Source organism: Urocampus carinirostris, chromosome 12 (assembly GCF_059441175.1).
Source record: "Urocampus carinirostris isolate Australia breed hairy pipefish chromosome 12, RoL_Ucar_1.0, whole genome shotgun sequence".
Taxonomy (NCBI): Eukaryota; Metazoa; Chordata; class Actinopteri; order Syngnathiformes; family Syngnathidae; genus Urocampus; species Urocampus carinirostris.
Window position 1 is genome coordinate 1217378 of NC_142360.1, and position 17851 is coordinate 1235228.

Here is a 17851-nt window from a genome sequence, read left to right on the forward strand (position 1 = left end):
GGATCATAATTTTCACAAGAGTTTGAGGACCAATCAACTCACCTGCCATTTTCTTTTGGAGATGAAAGACTTTAAACCCTTTGTGTTGATTTCATCTGTGTCTTCTCCAGCAGTTTCATCCTGATCCAGTGAAATTTTAATAGTCTTTCATGATTGTGTTTAGAAGATCTTTTTGCCCCAAAGAAATGAAACCTCACCTGGAACCATTCATGGCTCAAGCACTCGAAGGCAGACGGACGCTTTCTAAACGAAGTGAAGGAAATGAATTAACCATGGGATTAGGGATTTTGTTGAGATGAATCGAACAGCTGTTTTAACAAAATTTGTGAGTGGAAATTATAATTTAACTCTGTTTTATTATTTTTCACATGGTAGAGTCCAATCATAGTTAGCAGTACTTACGAATTAGTTTTACAATAACTATATGATGATATTATTATATTAGATTATTCTGAGGCTAAACTAAAAAAATACTGAAATTTTGGACTAATCATGTATCTTTTGTTTCAGAAAAAAATATTTTTTAAAAATCCAGATTTTACCCAGGGTCTGGTTGAAGAAGACTGATAAGAAAGGCCCTGGCCTCAGGACTCCGACATATGACATCAGGGGCATCCCAATTTAGCGTCCCTTCGCCCACTCTCAGCAACGTATCGCGATCAGTTTCACCAACGAAAGGGCAACGGCATACCAGACTTCCACAGGAAAAACATGGATTAGGAATAATTCTATGCTGGAATGCTGCCTGAAGATAAACATACCATAAATACGTCATCACACCCACTGACCTGTTGGATAAAGAACAATATTTCTGTTAGGTCCCATTTCAAGGATTAATACTTTTAAAAATATGATTTAAAATATGACCTCACCAAATATCTGTGCCCACACTGACTGGTTCCTGGTGAACAACTTCAGGTGCAACAAATTCTGGAGTACCAAACATGCTGTACTGATGTCTGGATGTGTCTACTTCCTGGCTGAAGCCAAAGTCACAAATCTTAACTTCATCTCTGGGTGGATACACCATCAGAATATTATCTGGCTGTGGGTTATACAGAAAATGTCATTATTTATGAAATGCAAAAACAAAACTCAATACTGTCAATATCTCACTTTGATGTCGAGGTGCAAAATATTCATGCTGTGAATATGTCCAATTCCTTCCAGAATTTGCTGGATGTATGACTGAACCTTAAAAAAAGCATTCACTTGCTTAGTCAATGTTAACAGTGGATGAGAAATTGACTCTCTTACCTCCTTTTCTGAAACTAATCCTCTGAGTAGCAAATGGTCTACAATGCTGTGAGAACAACATCTGGTGAGTCGGTTAAAGAAGTTCACAAAAGAGTTGTTACATCAGACACATACTGTTGAAAGTTATTCCAAAACTACACAATTTAGACCCTCACAATGTGTTAAGAACTCGTGTTCTCTTTTTTACTGGGTTTAGTTTTATTCCATTCATCAAAAAATATTGTTTGTCATTTAGGCAGGCAGCTGGGTGGTTAGCGCGCAGCCCCACAGTGCAGAGGTCCAAGGTTCGGGTCCAGATACTGCAGCCAGTTTCCATGTTCTCCCGTAATCACTGGGCACTCTGGTTTCCTCCCACATCCCAAAAACATGCATGTCAGGTTAATTGGTCGCTCCAAATTGTCCCTAGATATGACAAAGAGTCAGCCGTATGTCTCCGTGTGCCCTGCAACTAGCTTGCAACCATTTCAGGGTGTCCCCTGCCCACTGCCTAAAGATAGCTGGGATGGGCTCCAACACCCCCGCGACCCTACTGAGTACAAGCAGTGCAGATAATGGATGGATGATGGATGTTTGTCATTTGAATATTAAAGCCAGAGTTCACCAATTTCTCTCCTAGGAAAAATGAGGGTATGATGCATCCGTTATCTCCTTTAATTTGGATCATTGTGATTCCCTTAGCTCTGAACTCACCCAAAAATTATGTTGCAAGCATTTGGATAATATATTTTGGAGAATACATTCTGCTTCTCTGTCAGTTAAAAAGAGGAGCTGATGCATGCTTTTATCCCCTCCTTTACATCATTGTAATTCCCTGCTCTCCGGCCATCCTTCCGGACTCAACTGCTCATGTACTAACGGTGGGATCACATTACACCAGTTTAAAAATCACTGCATCGGCTCCATGTGCAGTTCAAGTATGATTTTTAAGGTGCTGTTACTAGTTTTTAAATGTGTTAACTGTCTGGAGACCATTTTCTTATTGTACATTGAATGTTTCATATTGTGCTTTGAGTTGTATTTCATTGTCTGAAAAGTCCTATACTATTTGACAAGGGATACATTTCTGTAATGAGCACCAGAGTGCGCCGGGTGCAAAAGGAGTCCAATAGACAAGCCACCCTGGGGTGAGCCAGACGAGACAGCAAGTCCCTCTCCTGGAAGGCACGGGTTCGGATGCTACTCCGGAGGGGCAAGAACTTGGCGGCAAAAACTTCACCAGTCCCTCTGTGGATCACGCGCTTCACCACCCCAAAAGCTCCCCTGGGTATGAAGATATTCCATTGGATCTTAAAACACCGGGTAGGTAGGACAATATGGACATGAAACAGGGCCTCACCTTCCAATTTCATCACGGGCGTCATAGACCGTGAACAGCTTTCTTCTCTTTCCCACCTCCACCTCTCTCTCTTGAGACCCCAGTGGACCTTCAACAAATCAGGTTGACAGGTAGGTTTTTGTTCTACTTTCAGAACCTCAAGATCTATTCATTGCCTTACCTTCCTCTACTATAAGCTGAGCCTGGCACGACACACGACCAGCAACATTGAATGAGAAGCAGGTGTAGATGCCGCTGTCTTCACTTTCCGGGCACACTATGGTCAATGAGCATCGGGCGGCATGCTGAACTATCTCCACATTGTCACTAGCTGTAAGTTCTTCTCCATCCTCAAGTAACAACGTTGATTAAAATGATCACAATCTATGGGTATCTAACAAAAAAAATCAAACAACTGAAAACGTTTTTACCTTGTACCACTGTATCTGCGGTATAGGCCTTCCAGTAATAATGACGGTAAAAGTAGTCGTCTGACCTAGTTCAACACACACATCTTCGGGTGGTACTTGGATGAAGGGAGGGACTGAACAGGATGTGATGAGATTATGATTTGAAACAAGGTCTTGGTAAATATTACACCAATGACAGACGCACCATCTGTAATTTCCTGCATTTGTTCTGAGCTATAGATTTCTTCCTCTTCTTCCTCTAAGTAACACGTAGGCTGTTGCCATGCTGGCTGATTCATGGAGACTGATACAGGAACTTGTAGAACTTTACACTCCTCCCTTGAATAAAAGAGAAGAGGATTTATATATATATATATATATATATATATATATATATATTTATAATGAGATAAGACCTAACACAGGTTTTGGAAACACCCAGATTTTTCGATAGTCCATATTTATTTTATGTAAGCAAGGCACAGTGACAGTGTACTCCTGTAAGTCGTGATTTTCAAACACATTCCAGCAAGTCAGAGCAGTATCTGAGGGAAAGCTCCCTTAGAACGTGTTTGAATTGTTTCTACACACAGTCTTTGTTTTCTTCTAGAGGGGGTGTATTTGAGGTTGACAGACAGACCATGATGGTTGTATCCAGCCAAGTGGGGGAATGGGTTTAGCTCTTTCTGTATGTTTGATGTTGCTCTACACATGGTCACATGTTTTATTACGCCTGGTTGAACAGTGCACGTATCAAATAAATTATGGGGGGGTTCAGTCTGATTTAGGTCCCCTGCGTTGATAAAAGCTCTATCTGGGTGGGCAAGCTGATGTTTTTTGACAGCAGCAAGCAGAACAAAAAGCAATTGGATGTGACTGTCAAAAGGTAACAAATTCCCCTAACTTGGTGGACTAATGGTTGGCTTTCAATATCCCAACGTTAAATCCAGAAAAGACCTATGACTTTAATCAAATACTCACTGCTCATGAATAGGCGGGCTAAACCCCGTCGCAATGGATGAAGGTCTGAAATCTGTTTGTAGCCATTTCTTCACAAAGGCGGAAGACCAACCTTCGGAATCTGCATCTAGAAACATGCATCATAGAATATTAAAAGGGTGTAATGATTCAACAGAAACACGAGGAAACAGTCATGACCTGGGATCATAGAGAAAAAGAAATGGTATCTATCTTACCTGTTGCCTTCAGGCTTTAGTGAAAGTACAGAAAAGTAATCACCAAGTAAATAAAGATGTGAACATGTGTGAGAGCATCAGGCCTCTCCAGGTTGTGTTGGGGAGGAGTTAGCTGGGCATGCATCCGAGAACACTGAGAGGTTACATGTGATCATGACAATGATGACTTACATGGGGGAGGACAGATGATGAACCCTCTGCTTTGAGACTAGTATAGGGAAGATCGGAAACATGAAGGTTTTAGAGAATGGAAGGGTTATATACAAAAATGTAGTTAATTGAGTCACTGTACATACTAACAAACACGCCAAGCCACATCATTAGGTATACAATTAAAAATGTGTTCGGGATAATCATCTGGCTGGAGCCCCAAAAAATCTCAAAACTGGTCAATAGGTTGACGTAGAAGATATCTGATCAAATGTCTCCTCAGTTGACCCTGTAATTTCTTACCGCGTGGAACCATTAGAATTGAAGCCGTTACTAAGTTACTTTAATCCCTTCCACGCAAGTGCGGATTTCTCAGAGTCCACTGCTTACATTTTTTCTCCCGGTGAGAGCCACTGTGCAGGCCATTCCCTGCCCTCTTTAAAAGGGCAGCGATCTTGTGGGTGATCGGCCAGGGAGCCCAAAGGTAAAAAGAGAAAAACTCCACAAAAATCAAACTTAACATTTACTAATGTGATTTTATTTCAAAAGGTTGTTATTTTTATAAATGCATGCTAAGTATTATTGCACTCTTTTTGTTGGTCACGTTATGCACTTTTGTTATTTTTTTTGCAATCCTCAAAAATTGATTTTTCAATTGCATTTCTTTAATTTTATCAAAACAATCAAGCATTTCGTAATTCATTAATAAACTTGAGGTGGTATCATACAACAGAGTATTCACATAATTCTCCACAGGATGTCCTGCAACCAACTTAATGATTTTGATAGGTTAATTTAGATACATACAGCATGTGTTGCATTCATTATAAGGCTTTTATTTTTTTCTGTTCCTGAAAAAAATAGTTTTTTTATCTTTTGGGTCCAATATGGCTCTTTCAACATTTTAGGGTGCAAACTCCTGGACTTGTGTAACAAACCAGGAACGGAGACGGAATTGCGTTCGTTTTACTCGCCTCGCCTCTCAGTCCGACGTGACCGCTGCATGGCGGAGGGAGTCTCCGTCTTGCTTTAATCGGGGCTTGTGAGAGCGTTCGTTGGGTCCCTTTGCTGGTCAGATCGTTCTGTCACGAACAAGGAATGGAGACGGGACCCAATTGCGTTCGTTTTACTCAGTTTTTATTAAGAAGGAGAAAAGGACTTGCACCCACGATCCAGGGATCGTCGGTCACGGGTAGCAGATTACTGGGAACGCGGAAGTGGCACTCCCATGTCGAGCGCAGGCAAAGTCGAGAGCGAGGAAAAAAAATCGATGGCCGGGGCGGAGGAGCAAAAACGTAAACGGGTTCAGAAAATGGTTGGCTCCAGAAGTCCCAAAAAGACGGACAAAAAAAGTACCAACACCAAAAACAAAAGTATTCCAGCACGTAGGAACACCAAAAAACAAAAGTAATCCATTGTCAGCATCAGGGGGAGTGGCGGAAGCAGGATCCGGAGGAGACTGGGCGGACCGGCAGGTGTCGCAGCCGGATGTCGCAGCCGGATGTCGCAGACGGGCGACGAGACAGGCGAGCAGGCAGAAGGGCAGGCAGGCATCAGGACAGACAGGCGCCGAGACAAGCTGACGGGCGATCCGGGCGTGCAGGCAGATGGACATCGAGACAGGCGGGCAGACAGACGTCGAAACCGGTGGGCAGGCAGGCGGGCGAACCGGGCGGGCGGACAGACAGTCCAGGTGACCAGACGGACGAGTTGGGCAGGCAGACGGACGATGAGTCGGGCAGGCAGACAGACGAGCCGGACAGGCAGGCGGACGGATGAGCCAGACAGGCGAAAGGGTGAATCAGGCAAGCAGACCAGCAGGGCAGCCCGTCAAACAGGCATGGCAGGCGTACAGACGAGCATGACCGGCGGACAGACGGGCATGGCAGGCCAGCGGGTGGACGAGTCTGACAGGCAAGCAGACGGACATAGTAGGCCGACAGACTGGCAGGTTGACAAGCAAATCAGGCAAGTAGACGGGCATGCCAGGCCGAAAAATGGGCATGGCAGGCGGACAAACAGGCATGGCAGGCAAGCGGACGGACGAGTCTGACAGGCGGGCATAGTAGGCCGACAGACTGGCAGGTTGACAAGCAAATCAGGCAAGTAGACGGGCATGGCAGGCGGACAAACGGGCATGGCAGGCAAGCGGATGGACGAGTCTGACAGGCGGACAGGCAAGCAGATGGGAACCTCGGACAGATCAGGCGTTGCGGGAGGAGGCCTGGAGCGGACCTGCTGTGTGTAGGCAGGTCCCATGGCATTCAGTCCCCCACTCCAGAAACGCCCCCGTCCGCCAGTCAAAGCGAGGGTTGTGCTTAACCAGCCACAGGTGTCCCAGAACGAGCGGTTGACCGGGGGAAGGGAGCAGGTGGAAACCGCTCTCAGTGGTTCCCGGACAGTCTAATTTCCACCGGCTCTGTAATTTGCGTTACGGTGCCTAATAGATGACCGTCCAGGGCTTGGGCAGGAACTGGGGTTGGAAGGGGAACAGGTTTAAACCCCATTCTCCGGGCTAAAGCCATGTCCAGGATGTTGACCTCCGTGCCCAAGCCCACAAGGGCGCACAGGGACTGGGTTGACCCGGGACTCCGAAGCTGGACCTGGAGCATTGGCCTTCTGGTCTGGGAGATCGGGGCTTAGACGGAACTCAACTGGACGACTCCAACGGTCCGGTGGGCTCCCCCTTTTGACGGGCAAGATGATACCCTGTGTCCTTGCCCGCCACAGGACAGACAGAGACCCTCGGATAATAGCCGCTGACGCTCCTCTACGGACAGCGACGTGCGATCCACTTCCATAGCCTCCGGTGGGTCTAGTAGGATTGCGGGTGGATGCTGGGAATCAGAAGTGGTTTCCATCCTTTCAGGCGAGCAGAAAAGTGGATGACTCTGGCGACACCTCACACGGTGTTGTTCCTGGACCCGACGATCAATCCGAGCCGTGAACGCGATGGCCTCGTCGAGACTGTTTGGCGGAGCGTGGGACACCAACTCGTCCTTAATATAGTCTGCCAAGCTGTGGAGGTAGGCGTCCACTAACGCCTCAAAGTTCCAGTGCTAAGGTCCGACAGACTGGCAGGTTGACAAGCAAATCAGGCAAGTAGACGGGCATGCCAGGCCGAAAAATGGGCATGGCAGGCGGACAAACGGGCATGGCAGCCAAGCGGATGGACGAGTCTGACAGGCGGACAGGCAAGCAGATGGGAACCTCGGACAGTCGATCGAAAAATCGGCGTATGTTTATCAGCGATCTCGACGCGTTGGCTGATGAGGGTCCCGTGTCGAACACCTTGAGGATCTCCTGGGCCAGGGGATTGAACGAGGAACATGCTGCCGATCTCCGTTCCAATTCTGCCATTCCCCAGAGTCGAGCCCTCCCGGACAAGTGATTAATGGTGAAGGCCACTTTGGCCGCTTCTGATGCGATGTTGCTGAATTGTAAGTCAAAAATGAGCCGACAGTTTACTAGGAAGGCACGAACTTGGGCAGGATCGCCACAAAACTTCTCCGGAGTGCCCACTCGCGGCTCAGATGGCGGACGCGTTCGTGGACAGGACGGGCGGGCTGTGCGGCAGCACAGCAGGAAGATAATTCCCGGAGGGAGGGGACGATAAGTGCAGCAGGCTTGCACCTCCAGGAGCGCGTCAAGCCAATGTTGCTGGCGCTAAAGCAACTGTTGTTGCTGCCAGACCAGCCGAAGAATGGCGGACACTTCGCTCGACATCTGTCGGACCTTAAATGTGCTACTTGTCCTTAATTTAGACTATTGAAATGTTATTGTTTATTAAGATACTTGAATTTACCTTTATTTTTAGATTTTATATTAAATGTTTTTTAATGTTGAATAGATGGATTTTGATAATTTGATTATCTGATTGAATAGTTGTTTAAAAATTATTTAATAAGACGTTGCTACTGCTGATCAGTAATTGAGTAGTTTATTTTGCCAAGTACTTTTTCACGTTTACTCAAGTAATTATTTGGATGACTACTTTTTACTTCTACTTGTGTATTATTATTCTGAAGTAACAGTACTTTTTCTTGAGTAACATTTTTGTCCACACTACCCACCAATCGAAATGGATAAGAGCAAAAAAAAAGAATTTGTCGAAATGTGGTGAATAAGATTATATGGTTGATGTGCCTCTATGGACTGTCTTGTTTAACACATGGGAACTGACATGGACTGTGGTGAAAGATCTAATTATTTTATCTGTGTTGAAGAAATTTCAAAAGCAATCGAACCATCTTACCTTTTGGAGGTAAGTCATCACTCTCAGACTCGTTCGGGGCCACGTAGGATGGGCACAGTCCAGCTTTGCACTTGACACAACCAAACTCATTGGAAAGCTGTAGTAGGGGCAATATATTTGAGTCTCGAGTGACAACTAAAAGCATTCGACACATTCTATCATACCTCACACTCGTAGAGTCCAATGTCTGCTTCTGTAGCACTGATGACAGTTAGAGACAATATTCCGCTTCGAGGATCATTCGTGACGGAATATTTTTGCTTGTCGGTCAACTCTTTGCCGTCTTTTATCCACCTACAGAAGCAAACAATGAGATCATTTATCTTATTGGAGTTCAATGCAAGATATTTTTTTAGTTATACCGCTACTTCTGCCACCAAACATGACCAATGTCTGGCTTTTTGATACACTAGCAGTGTTCATTTTACCTCTGAAAAGTGATGGGTCCCGAGGACTCGCATGCTCAAAAATCTATGGGTCCCCAAAATTGAGTGTTATAGAGGTTGAAATTGTAAATCGGTGACAAATAATACAATAAAATCTATATATTCATTCAGTTTTAATCATCAAATTATTAATTCATTTTCTGCATCAAATTATTGTGGGTAATATACTGATTAAAGCGATAACCACAAACCTGTCTTTTTTTTCCATTTTCTCCTTTTATACTTCTTTTTTTTCTTAACTTCTTTATACAACATCATCATTTGTAATATAATGCATCAAAAGCATTATCTTGAATGAGTTGAGCCGAAAAAGCCGGTTCTCTAAAAAGAGACGAACATTTCACTACACAACTCGAGATCGGCGTGTAGACGAAAACTCGAACCGCGAGACCAAAACAACATCTGCCGGATCTGCCTGACGAAAAGTTTGGAGTGCGGTAAATCTTTGTTTAAAAAAAATGTAATCGAGTAATAATGACAATTTTGTGTCAAAAAAGTTGCGTCCCAGGGACGCACGTTGATTTGAGACTATGCGTCCCCAGCAAAAATGATGCGTCTAGGACGCAGGGACGCGGGCAAATGAGAACACTGCACTAGAGAATCCCAAATGCTGGCAAATTGCATACGGACCTGATTCTGGGCAAAGGAGTAGTAAGAATGGAACAAGTAAAGTTAAGGTCCTCTCGGTCAATCAAACAAGTACTTTCCAGCCGACTGATGAATCTGGGTGGAGCTACAGGACGATAATATTGGTAAAAAGTAAATCTGTGTGGTTGGGAATAATGTTCTGCTTTAATCTTTCAAAAGACTTACCCTGTACTGTAACAGTAGCCAGAGTGCCAGCACTCCCGGTGCTGCTGTGGGCATAGCACACGTATTGTCCAGAATCTTCTGCTTTCAAACTGTCCAAGATCAGAATGCACATGCCTGAGCTATCTGCTGTGATGATGTGCCGAGGGTCATCTTCCAAGGCTAGACCATCTATGAAGACATTATACCATTTTTTTTTAACTCCTTTGCATTTTCTAACCTTTTATCCACACAAGGGTCGCAGGTCCACCATGCCACTTCAGTGTGAGTCCTGTAAAAATAAAATACCTTTGAGCCAAGTGATCACTGGCTGAGGCAGTCCTGCAACTTTACAGCTCAGTTTGATGGTCCCTCCGATATTTGCAGTGCAATTCGACAGAAGCAATTCAAACGCAGGAGGGTCTTGAGAAAAATAAGGAGAACAACAACTCATTTATTCAAAATCTGTGAATAGATCTGCTGTAAGCGTAAGGCCTACCCTTTTTCGGCAGAATAGCTTGTTGTTGTAGGTCTTTCAAGTCGTTGAGCCATGACACTTTGACCAGTGGTGTACGGCCCTGCAGCGTATATCTACGAACTGAGCCCCTGTGCTCATGCCATAGCTCCAAAGACTTTTCATCACCTCCGATTGTTTCTTTTAGCTCAACATCATTCAACTGATATCAATACAATCAAAAAGTCAACATGGATCTTTAGGTTAAGCCACTAATGAGGACTTGATTTACCTTTATTTTATTCTTGAAGGCATACGAATCACAATTCTTACTGGTATCTCTTTTCAGTTTGCATAGGACAAGGCATTCCTTGAAAAGAAAAACTTGTCTCTGGTGCCCTCTAGAGGTCTTTTTAGTTTCTGGAGCTTCATCCCAGACTGTGAAGGTTCCCTTGGAGAGGAAAAAAAGTCATCGTTTTAATATAGTTCCTAGAGATTACATTGCTGGATGGGGTTGAATCCTGCACTGACCAACCGCACAGGCTCCCCCAGGGCAGTCAAAGGAGCGGGGTAGTTCTCAATGAGGGAGACCTGGTGCAAGTTATCAGACCTCCAGGGTAGACATGAGATGTGGGAGAAGGCATTTTCCAACAGACAACAGTTCTGGCCGCTTTTTGCCTTGTTTTTAATTAACTCCTGGAGAAAAAAATAGTTTTTAAAACCAAGTTTACAGTCTGTGCATTATTAACTGGAATGTTTGCAAACAATTAAGAATCAATATAGTGAACCCTTGCTATAACGCGGTTCACTTATTACAGTCTCGTTACTTTACTGATTTGCATCTTGCATTGTGTTTTACATTCTAATTGGCTAAACAATCTCTCCGCTTCTTATCTAGCTGTGCATCAATAACCTTACAGTTTAATGCATACTATAGATCACCGGGATACAACATGAATCTCTTTTGAGGTGGGAATTGCAAAGTGAAATTGCTGTATAGAAACCGGTGGTAATACGTTGCATATCTCAGATACCCCAGGTAAAAATATTAAAGATAACTGAACAGTATATACTAAGTACTACTACAGTACAAAAAATAAAGTATTGTATCACTGATTCGCAATCTTTACGAAGCAAACAAGATTCTGAGGTAAGTGAAGACAAAGAAAGGAATTGTGGGAAGTAATTCATCCAATAGCATATTGAAATTTCAATAATACCATGACGTAAACCAATAACAGTTGCTTTTTATATGAAGTCGATCAATTGCTGACTTGGAGACGTGACTCTGCGCAAGCATGACACCGCATATTGAAATAAGTTGTTGCTGATGTAAAATAATGTAAAAATGCAAAGAAGGCAGAGGCTCTGTATCCCTGTGGTTTACTGTACATGCAAGTAAAACAGCTTGGCAAATTAACATTACCTTTGTGCAAATTCTACTGCAATTTTCCTTTTCTAAAACCCATCATTTTCATAAAATATCAGCACAGGTTACAATTACGCCATCCCCTGATCTTAAACCAACATCTTGAATTAAAAAATCTTAACATGAGGAAAATAAGAAACCTTGAGAAGATGCCTCACAAGTGCTAATGACCAGAGGAAGATTCTGAAAGCAGAGAAATTTTTTAACCATCACTGAAAAAGGCTATTTTTGGGCCATTCAAAAAAAAAGGTTTTTACTTTTCGAATCCTAAATTCTTTTTGGAACGTAATCCCAGCGATAAACAAAGGTTCACTGTGTTTATCTTTGACCTTCAACAATGCTTGATATGTCTGAATCCGTTCAATTGGTCTTTGGATGAACGTCAGGGTGTCTATGACTAGAGCTTCTGGTCTAGCAGATCCTGGTAACTCCTATTACATAGCAAGAAATTCCATCAGAAATTATATAGTCTATTATCACAAATGCTCTGAGATAAATCCTGTTTATGCGGTGTACTTTGAGGTATTGTTGGGTGGCTTTTTCAGCAATGCAGGCCTCTGCTTGTTGTTGTCCAAGCATGTAGTAAACATACTTTTCAAGGTCCTCAAAGTGACTGATCAAATGCATGGCGACATCGTCGTCTGTAGTACACTCCCTCAAACCAGGGAGAATAGACCTGAAAACACAAAATCGGTCAAAATCCCAACCAAAATGTTAAGAATATTAATGTGTATTTACTTCTCATGTAGAAGAACAATGTCCTTTATGTTCCTGAAAATGATGTCTTTCTGGTTGATTATGTTGTCAGGGACATAGCGACTGGAGTCCAAGTGGTTTAGAGGATGAGATATAAACATCTTCATCTCCTTCACAAATTCCGCCTCACCATCAATCAGACCTTGGATTAGTTGACTAGAAGACACGAGTTTGAAGAAAAAACATTTTTAAAAGACAATATTCCCCTTGATTTTCATAGTTAATCTATTTCATAACCCCTGCTATTAAGTGAATTTCTGCTAATTCATGGTTCACAGATTCCCTAAACGCATTATCGTTGGGGGCACCAATAAAGACGCAACTCTGGGCAGCCTTCTCCACTGTTGACTGGATTGGAAGAAGAACAATATGTCTCGTAGGGCGAACAAGTATGAGATGAATTGGACTGGACTGTTCTTGGGTCTTGGCAAAGTTGGCATCAGTCTATTCCTTAATGTTGTCGGCCCAGTTCTTTTTATCATCTTCCTCTCTTGCCCCCTTGGACAGTGGCCTGAAGAATTATCTTGGCTGCTCCTTATGATCTTGTGAGGTGCGCATACCACTGAATTTTCCATCTACGCACAGTTCTTTCTAGGGTCCATTGTGCCCTCTGTTGGTGTTGTGCACTCTTTCGTTTGTCACATTGGCTAAGTAGCTCAGGGGTCGGGAACCTTTTTGACTCAGAGAGCCATAAAAGCACAATTTTTGGAAATTTGTTTCAGTGAGAGCCATATAATATATCTTAAGACTGAATTAAATTAAATGTGAGCATAACAAGCGTCTTAATTTATTATTTTAAATAATGTTGTTATAATACTCACCATTAATGCGACTTCTGGTGCTTCATGGATTTGCTGATGGTTTTGTAGTCTGGTTAATACTTGGTGAGTTTAAGCTTTATGCAGACATTGAGGCTTTCATCCGTTAAAGGTGATCATAAGTTGGACTTGATGTTTTTGAGATGTGAAAATGACTGCTCACGTGAATACGTCGATCCAAACATTGTCACTACACCAATACTCACACGCCTCAGTGTGTGGTATGTGACTGGAAGCGCGTTCCAAGTTTTGAGAATCAGTTCGTCTTCAGGTTTGAAGTTTGTTCATTTCTGTCCACATGTGCTTGCTCGCCAACTCCGCTTTCTGTCGTGCAATTCTTTCCAACTCTTCATTCAGTGATTTGAACTTGTTCATCCACATCTCTGAGGCCTTCATGTCAGCCACTTCTGCTTCAAAATCTACCAGGGAGACATCAGGAATGCAACTCAGGTCGGCTGTGTTCAGTGAACACTCGTTTGGATGGGTGGTGATCTTAAAAAGACCAGAGTGCGCACGAAATCTTTCAAAGCGGACTTTGAACACTGGAGGAGACCGGATGTGAAGCCAGCTAGCTGGTGGAGATAAAAGTTTTGAGTGGGCTCACTTGTTGTACATGCCTCTGTAAACTCTGTTTTTCAAAATGTAGTAAGCGACCTGTTTCAAGATCCTTGATGAAGAGATCCAGCTTGTTTTCAAAAGCAAACACAGCGTGTTGAAGGGATAACACTGTATTTCCAACGCCTTGCATTTTAACGTTGAGCTTGTTCAAATGTTCGGTAGTATCCACAAGATAATACAACTTGAAGAGCCACTCAGTTTTCGCTAGCTCAGGATGCTCGTTGCCATTCATTTCAAGGAAAGTCCGTATTTCGTTGAGGCAAGGCGCAAAACGGTTGAGCACCTTCCCGCTTGACAACCAGCGCACATTGCTGTGCAAAAGCAGACCGTGCGAAGGCGGCATGGCGTGTGTCGAAGTGCCGCTTTACATTCGAGCGTTTCATCGATGCTATTTTGTCATTGCAAATTAGGCATACCTCTCCAGAAAGGCATCTATTCATCCTGAAATGTACAACAGTCATCATCTTTTTTTTCGTTTAGCCATCTTCTCCGTCGAAGGATTAGCTTTGAGCTAATAACCAAGTGCCATGGGACGCAAAAGGGGGCGTGTACCTGTGACCACAGCAGTCACGGCCAACGTAGGGTATTATCATCCAATTAAAATGATAGACAATCGCTCGAGCAACTGCAACTATGCACAAGACATGAGCAGTAGAAAATCGATGGACGGATTTAAACAAACGATAATTTCTTTCAAACCCAAATCTGGGAGCCAGATGTTATCATCCGGCTCGCGAGTCATAGGTTCCCGACCCCCGCAGTAGCTGATACCCCAAAGTTTCCTGTAGCATCGCATCTGATCTCCATGGCCTGGATTTTGATTCCCAGTTTTGCTGCATGGCAGCCACTCCAGCAGCTCCCGTGTTATTTTCGATTGTTCTCAGTTATTTTCGATTGTTCTCAGCTTAGGGATGCTGCTGGAAAAGTGAATTTCCCTTCGGGGATGAATAAAGTATCTATCTATCTATCTATGTCTTGCAAGCGTAGAGGGAAATGAAATCAACCAGTGCTTGCTTGAGTCTGGTCTTTAATTTCACTGTTATGTACTTGTCCCTCCAGATGGGTTTAAGTCTGCAAGTGCAGCTGTGGTTTGAGGTTTTTGGCCATGATTTCTGGTTCTGACCCCTCTTCTGATATGACTGCTCCAAGATATTTAAATCTGGGGTCAGGATCTAGCTCTCGCTAAGTAGAAACCACATATACAGTATCTATTATTGCATTACAAGATGAATCAGTTTACTTGTGTGCAAACACAGTTTCCCTCTTTAGAGATATTTTTATGCCACAAAGCACCGTGGGACCTGTAGTACAGACGAATGACACGGCGCAAATACCCGCTTACTCACTTAAAAAATATCATGTGTATTGGTTGATTTCTCAGGGACACTGGCAAAAATGTTATAGTCCATAGACAATGGATGCAACAGTTATATTCATCCATTTATTGTCCGCACAACCAATAAATAGAAGAGGACGGGAAAGTCTAATCAATATGGAACGGGAAACTATTATCTATTTCTAACGGTCCGCGGTTAAGTCATGTCACATTGATTTGTATAGCCCTTAATCACAAAGTGTCCTACAGGACAGCACAGGTTACAATTACGCCATCCCCTGATCTTAAACCAACATCTTGAATTAAAAAATCTTAACATGAGGAAAATAAGAAACCTTGAGAAGATGCCTCACAAGTGCTAATGACCATGATGCAATAGATTTTGCGTTGGGTGACAACACACAAAATATAGTGAAAAAGGAAAGTGAACAGACCTCAGGGCTCTCCTGTACTCTTCTCCCGTGGAACCTATTCCATCAAGATTGTTTTGAGGGGGCCACAATTGTGTGAAGGCCTCCTGTTAAAAATGATTTAAAAAACTTCCATAACCTTACAAAAGTTTTAGAAGGTATTAGTAGCTTACCTTTCCCTTTTTCTCCAGGTAGGCTGGGCACACCCATCCCTGTCGAGCAGGGTTGGTTTTGGTGGGTTTGGTTCTTGTGAGCCACTTGTCTGGATGGACAGAGTCTAAAACCTCGACAAACTGACCCTCTTTCAGTAAAAAACTGTCTTTGGTTCCAATGTGAGGGTTGCAGTCTGCTCCGGCCACGTACATTTCAAATGTCTAAAAGGGATTAAAGGCATTTGACCCTTAAATGTGCGAAAAGGGGAATTCAGCTTACTAATTCTTTTGCTCCTTCACAGTTTTTCAAATGAAATTTCTGTGGGATTTACAGCCTATTTCATAAAAAGCCCAAACCTCACGTTGGTCCTCTTCCCCTTCAGATTCTGACACAGAAACAGTGCTACCTAAAGGTGTGTGGGCTCTTTGGTGCTTAGGAGATGGGGTCCTCATGAGGCGTTCTTGGGTTCCTATGAATTGCATTACACAAAGGTAGTGAGGTATTTGTTAGATAACTGGAACGAGATAGGTCTACTCTTTTTGCTGACCTTTGACTTGTAAAAGGTTTTTAAGGCAGGGATCAGGTAAGGTGTAATCTGAGTCCTTTAAATGCATATGATCTGTTGCCTCTGGAAGTTTCCTGTAGTAATACACATTAAAAAAAATAAGTCGCCATTTTTTAGGGTCTGGCACAACATTTTGATGAAGGTCACTGTTTAGGCGGCCCCTTGGCTGCTTCTGTCCCGGTTTCGGCGGCGATGGTCCCTTGGCCGCTGCTGTCACCAGGTTCAAAGGCTAAGGTACCATGGCTGCTTCAGTCCCATGTTCCGGCAGCAAAGCTTCCTTGGCCATCCCCGCCCCATCCCTTTTTTTAGCACACCTGCTTCTGCTGCGACTTGTCTAATTATTGGGTCTACCCATGACTCGTGACATGATTATGGCGCTCGAATAAATCCATAGTTCATTTACCTTGGTGGGGAAATCTTAATTTCTACAGGCTCCATCACATCTGGTGCAGTGTCATAATCTGATGGACTTGACACTGTCAAAAAAATGAATACAATGAGACATAACTTAAATTGTGTTTAGTTATTATTACTCACTGGAGCTGGTCGCAATGAGAGACAATGGTCTCTTTTTTTTTAGGCTCCTCTGAGTGCTCTGCTGTGTCAGGTTATAGGCCTCCCACAACGAGACGTCTACATCCTCCACATAGTTATCGGCATTGGTTCCTGTGGCTGTCTGATATTGACTCTGTGTTTTGTCCTCAGGGCTTGAGGGAGCCAACTGGAGTCGTGTAATTACAGCGAGAGGGGGGTGGACGTGCCTGGGGGTGGTCTGTTGAGGCTGAACGACAGTTATGGTTCCATTATAGGACCTAACGCCAAATTCATTGACCACCTCACATGTATAGATACCACTGTCATCAAGGGTCAGTTCAGTGATAACAAGTGAACATAGTCCAGCCTCTGTATCCTCGATACAATGACGTGTATCACTAATGATTGTTTGACCGTTCTTGAGCCACCGCAAACTGTTGTACTGTCCTTCTACAGTACACGTCAGACTGATGGTACTATTAGCATTTGCACACTGGTTCTTGAAGACCTCTTTGAAGACTGGCCGTTTATCTTTGAAGCGAGTCTTGCTCTGGACCGCTTGCATTTGTGGTTCCTCTTCAGCACTAAGGTAAGTCTCAGAGGAAAGGTCCTGGACTAGGGTCTGAAGAACCAGATCATTTGACAGAATGTGAGCCTGGTTTAACATTTCTTCAAAAAAGCCACCATGTTGGATTGTGGTTTTGTTGGCTGGGATCTCTGTTAAAGCCTCTGAGAAGGTTTCATCTTCGGAGATGTAGAGTAAAGGCACTTCTTCCATCATTTGCTCTTCTTGTTCTCCAGTCTTCCTTCCTATCAATCCGGCATTATCATATTTGTCCGCTACAGGTTCTTTTTTCAGAGGTTTTACTGAATGCTTAATAAGCTTTTTGGGGACTATAAACTTATCTGCATGACCAGAATCTGCTGGTACAGACTTGTCCTTAATTATTGGTTTCTCGT

The 17851-nt window shown here is 43.5% G+C and overlaps 1 protein-coding gene across 1 annotated transcript in view; it reads right to left on the reverse strand.

Annotated features, from left to right (window-relative positions):
* The window catches only part of obscna (obscurin, cytoskeletal calmodulin and titin-interacting RhoGEF a), an 81846-nt gene that overhangs the window by 17472 nt on the left and 46523 nt on the right, over positions 1-17851 (reverse strand). The window contains exons 43-72 of the mRNA XM_088350158.1: positions 16895-17828; positions 16761-16833; positions 16340-16431; positions 16149-16261; positions 15813-16013; positions 15664-15746; positions 12440-12613; positions 12218-12377; positions 12031-12132; positions 10804-10968; positions 10565-10723; positions 10318-10495; positions 10128-10241; positions 9843-10010; positions 9660-9762; positions 8748-8877; positions 8584-8680; positions 3964-4069; positions 3188-3321; positions 3004-3116; positions 2754-2922; positions 2594-2681; positions 2317-2517; positions 1258-1318; positions 1117-1194; positions 873-1045; positions 762-788; positions 543-695; positions 198-243; positions 43-120 (exon numbers count right to left, since the gene is read on the reverse strand). Of these exons, the coding sequence (XP_088206284.1) occupies positions 43-120; positions 198-243; positions 543-695; positions 762-788; positions 873-1045; positions 1117-1194; positions 1258-1318; positions 2317-2517; positions 2594-2681; positions 2754-2922; positions 3004-3116; positions 3188-3321; positions 3964-4069; positions 8584-8680; positions 8748-8877; positions 9660-9762; positions 9843-10010; positions 10128-10241; positions 10318-10495; positions 10565-10723; positions 10804-10968; positions 12031-12132; positions 12218-12377; positions 12440-12613; positions 15664-15746; positions 15813-16013; positions 16149-16261; positions 16340-16431; positions 16761-16833; positions 16895-17828 (4473 nt within the window). The remainder of the gene's footprint in view (positions 1-42; positions 121-197; positions 244-542; positions 696-761; positions 789-872; positions 1046-1116; positions 1195-1257; positions 1319-2316; positions 2518-2593; positions 2682-2753; positions 2923-3003; positions 3117-3187; positions 3322-3963; positions 4070-8583; positions 8681-8747; positions 8878-9659; positions 9763-9842; positions 10011-10127; positions 10242-10317; positions 10496-10564; positions 10724-10803; positions 10969-12030; positions 12133-12217; positions 12378-12439; positions 12614-15663; positions 15747-15812; positions 16014-16148; positions 16262-16339; positions 16432-16760; positions 16834-16894; positions 17829-17851) is intronic.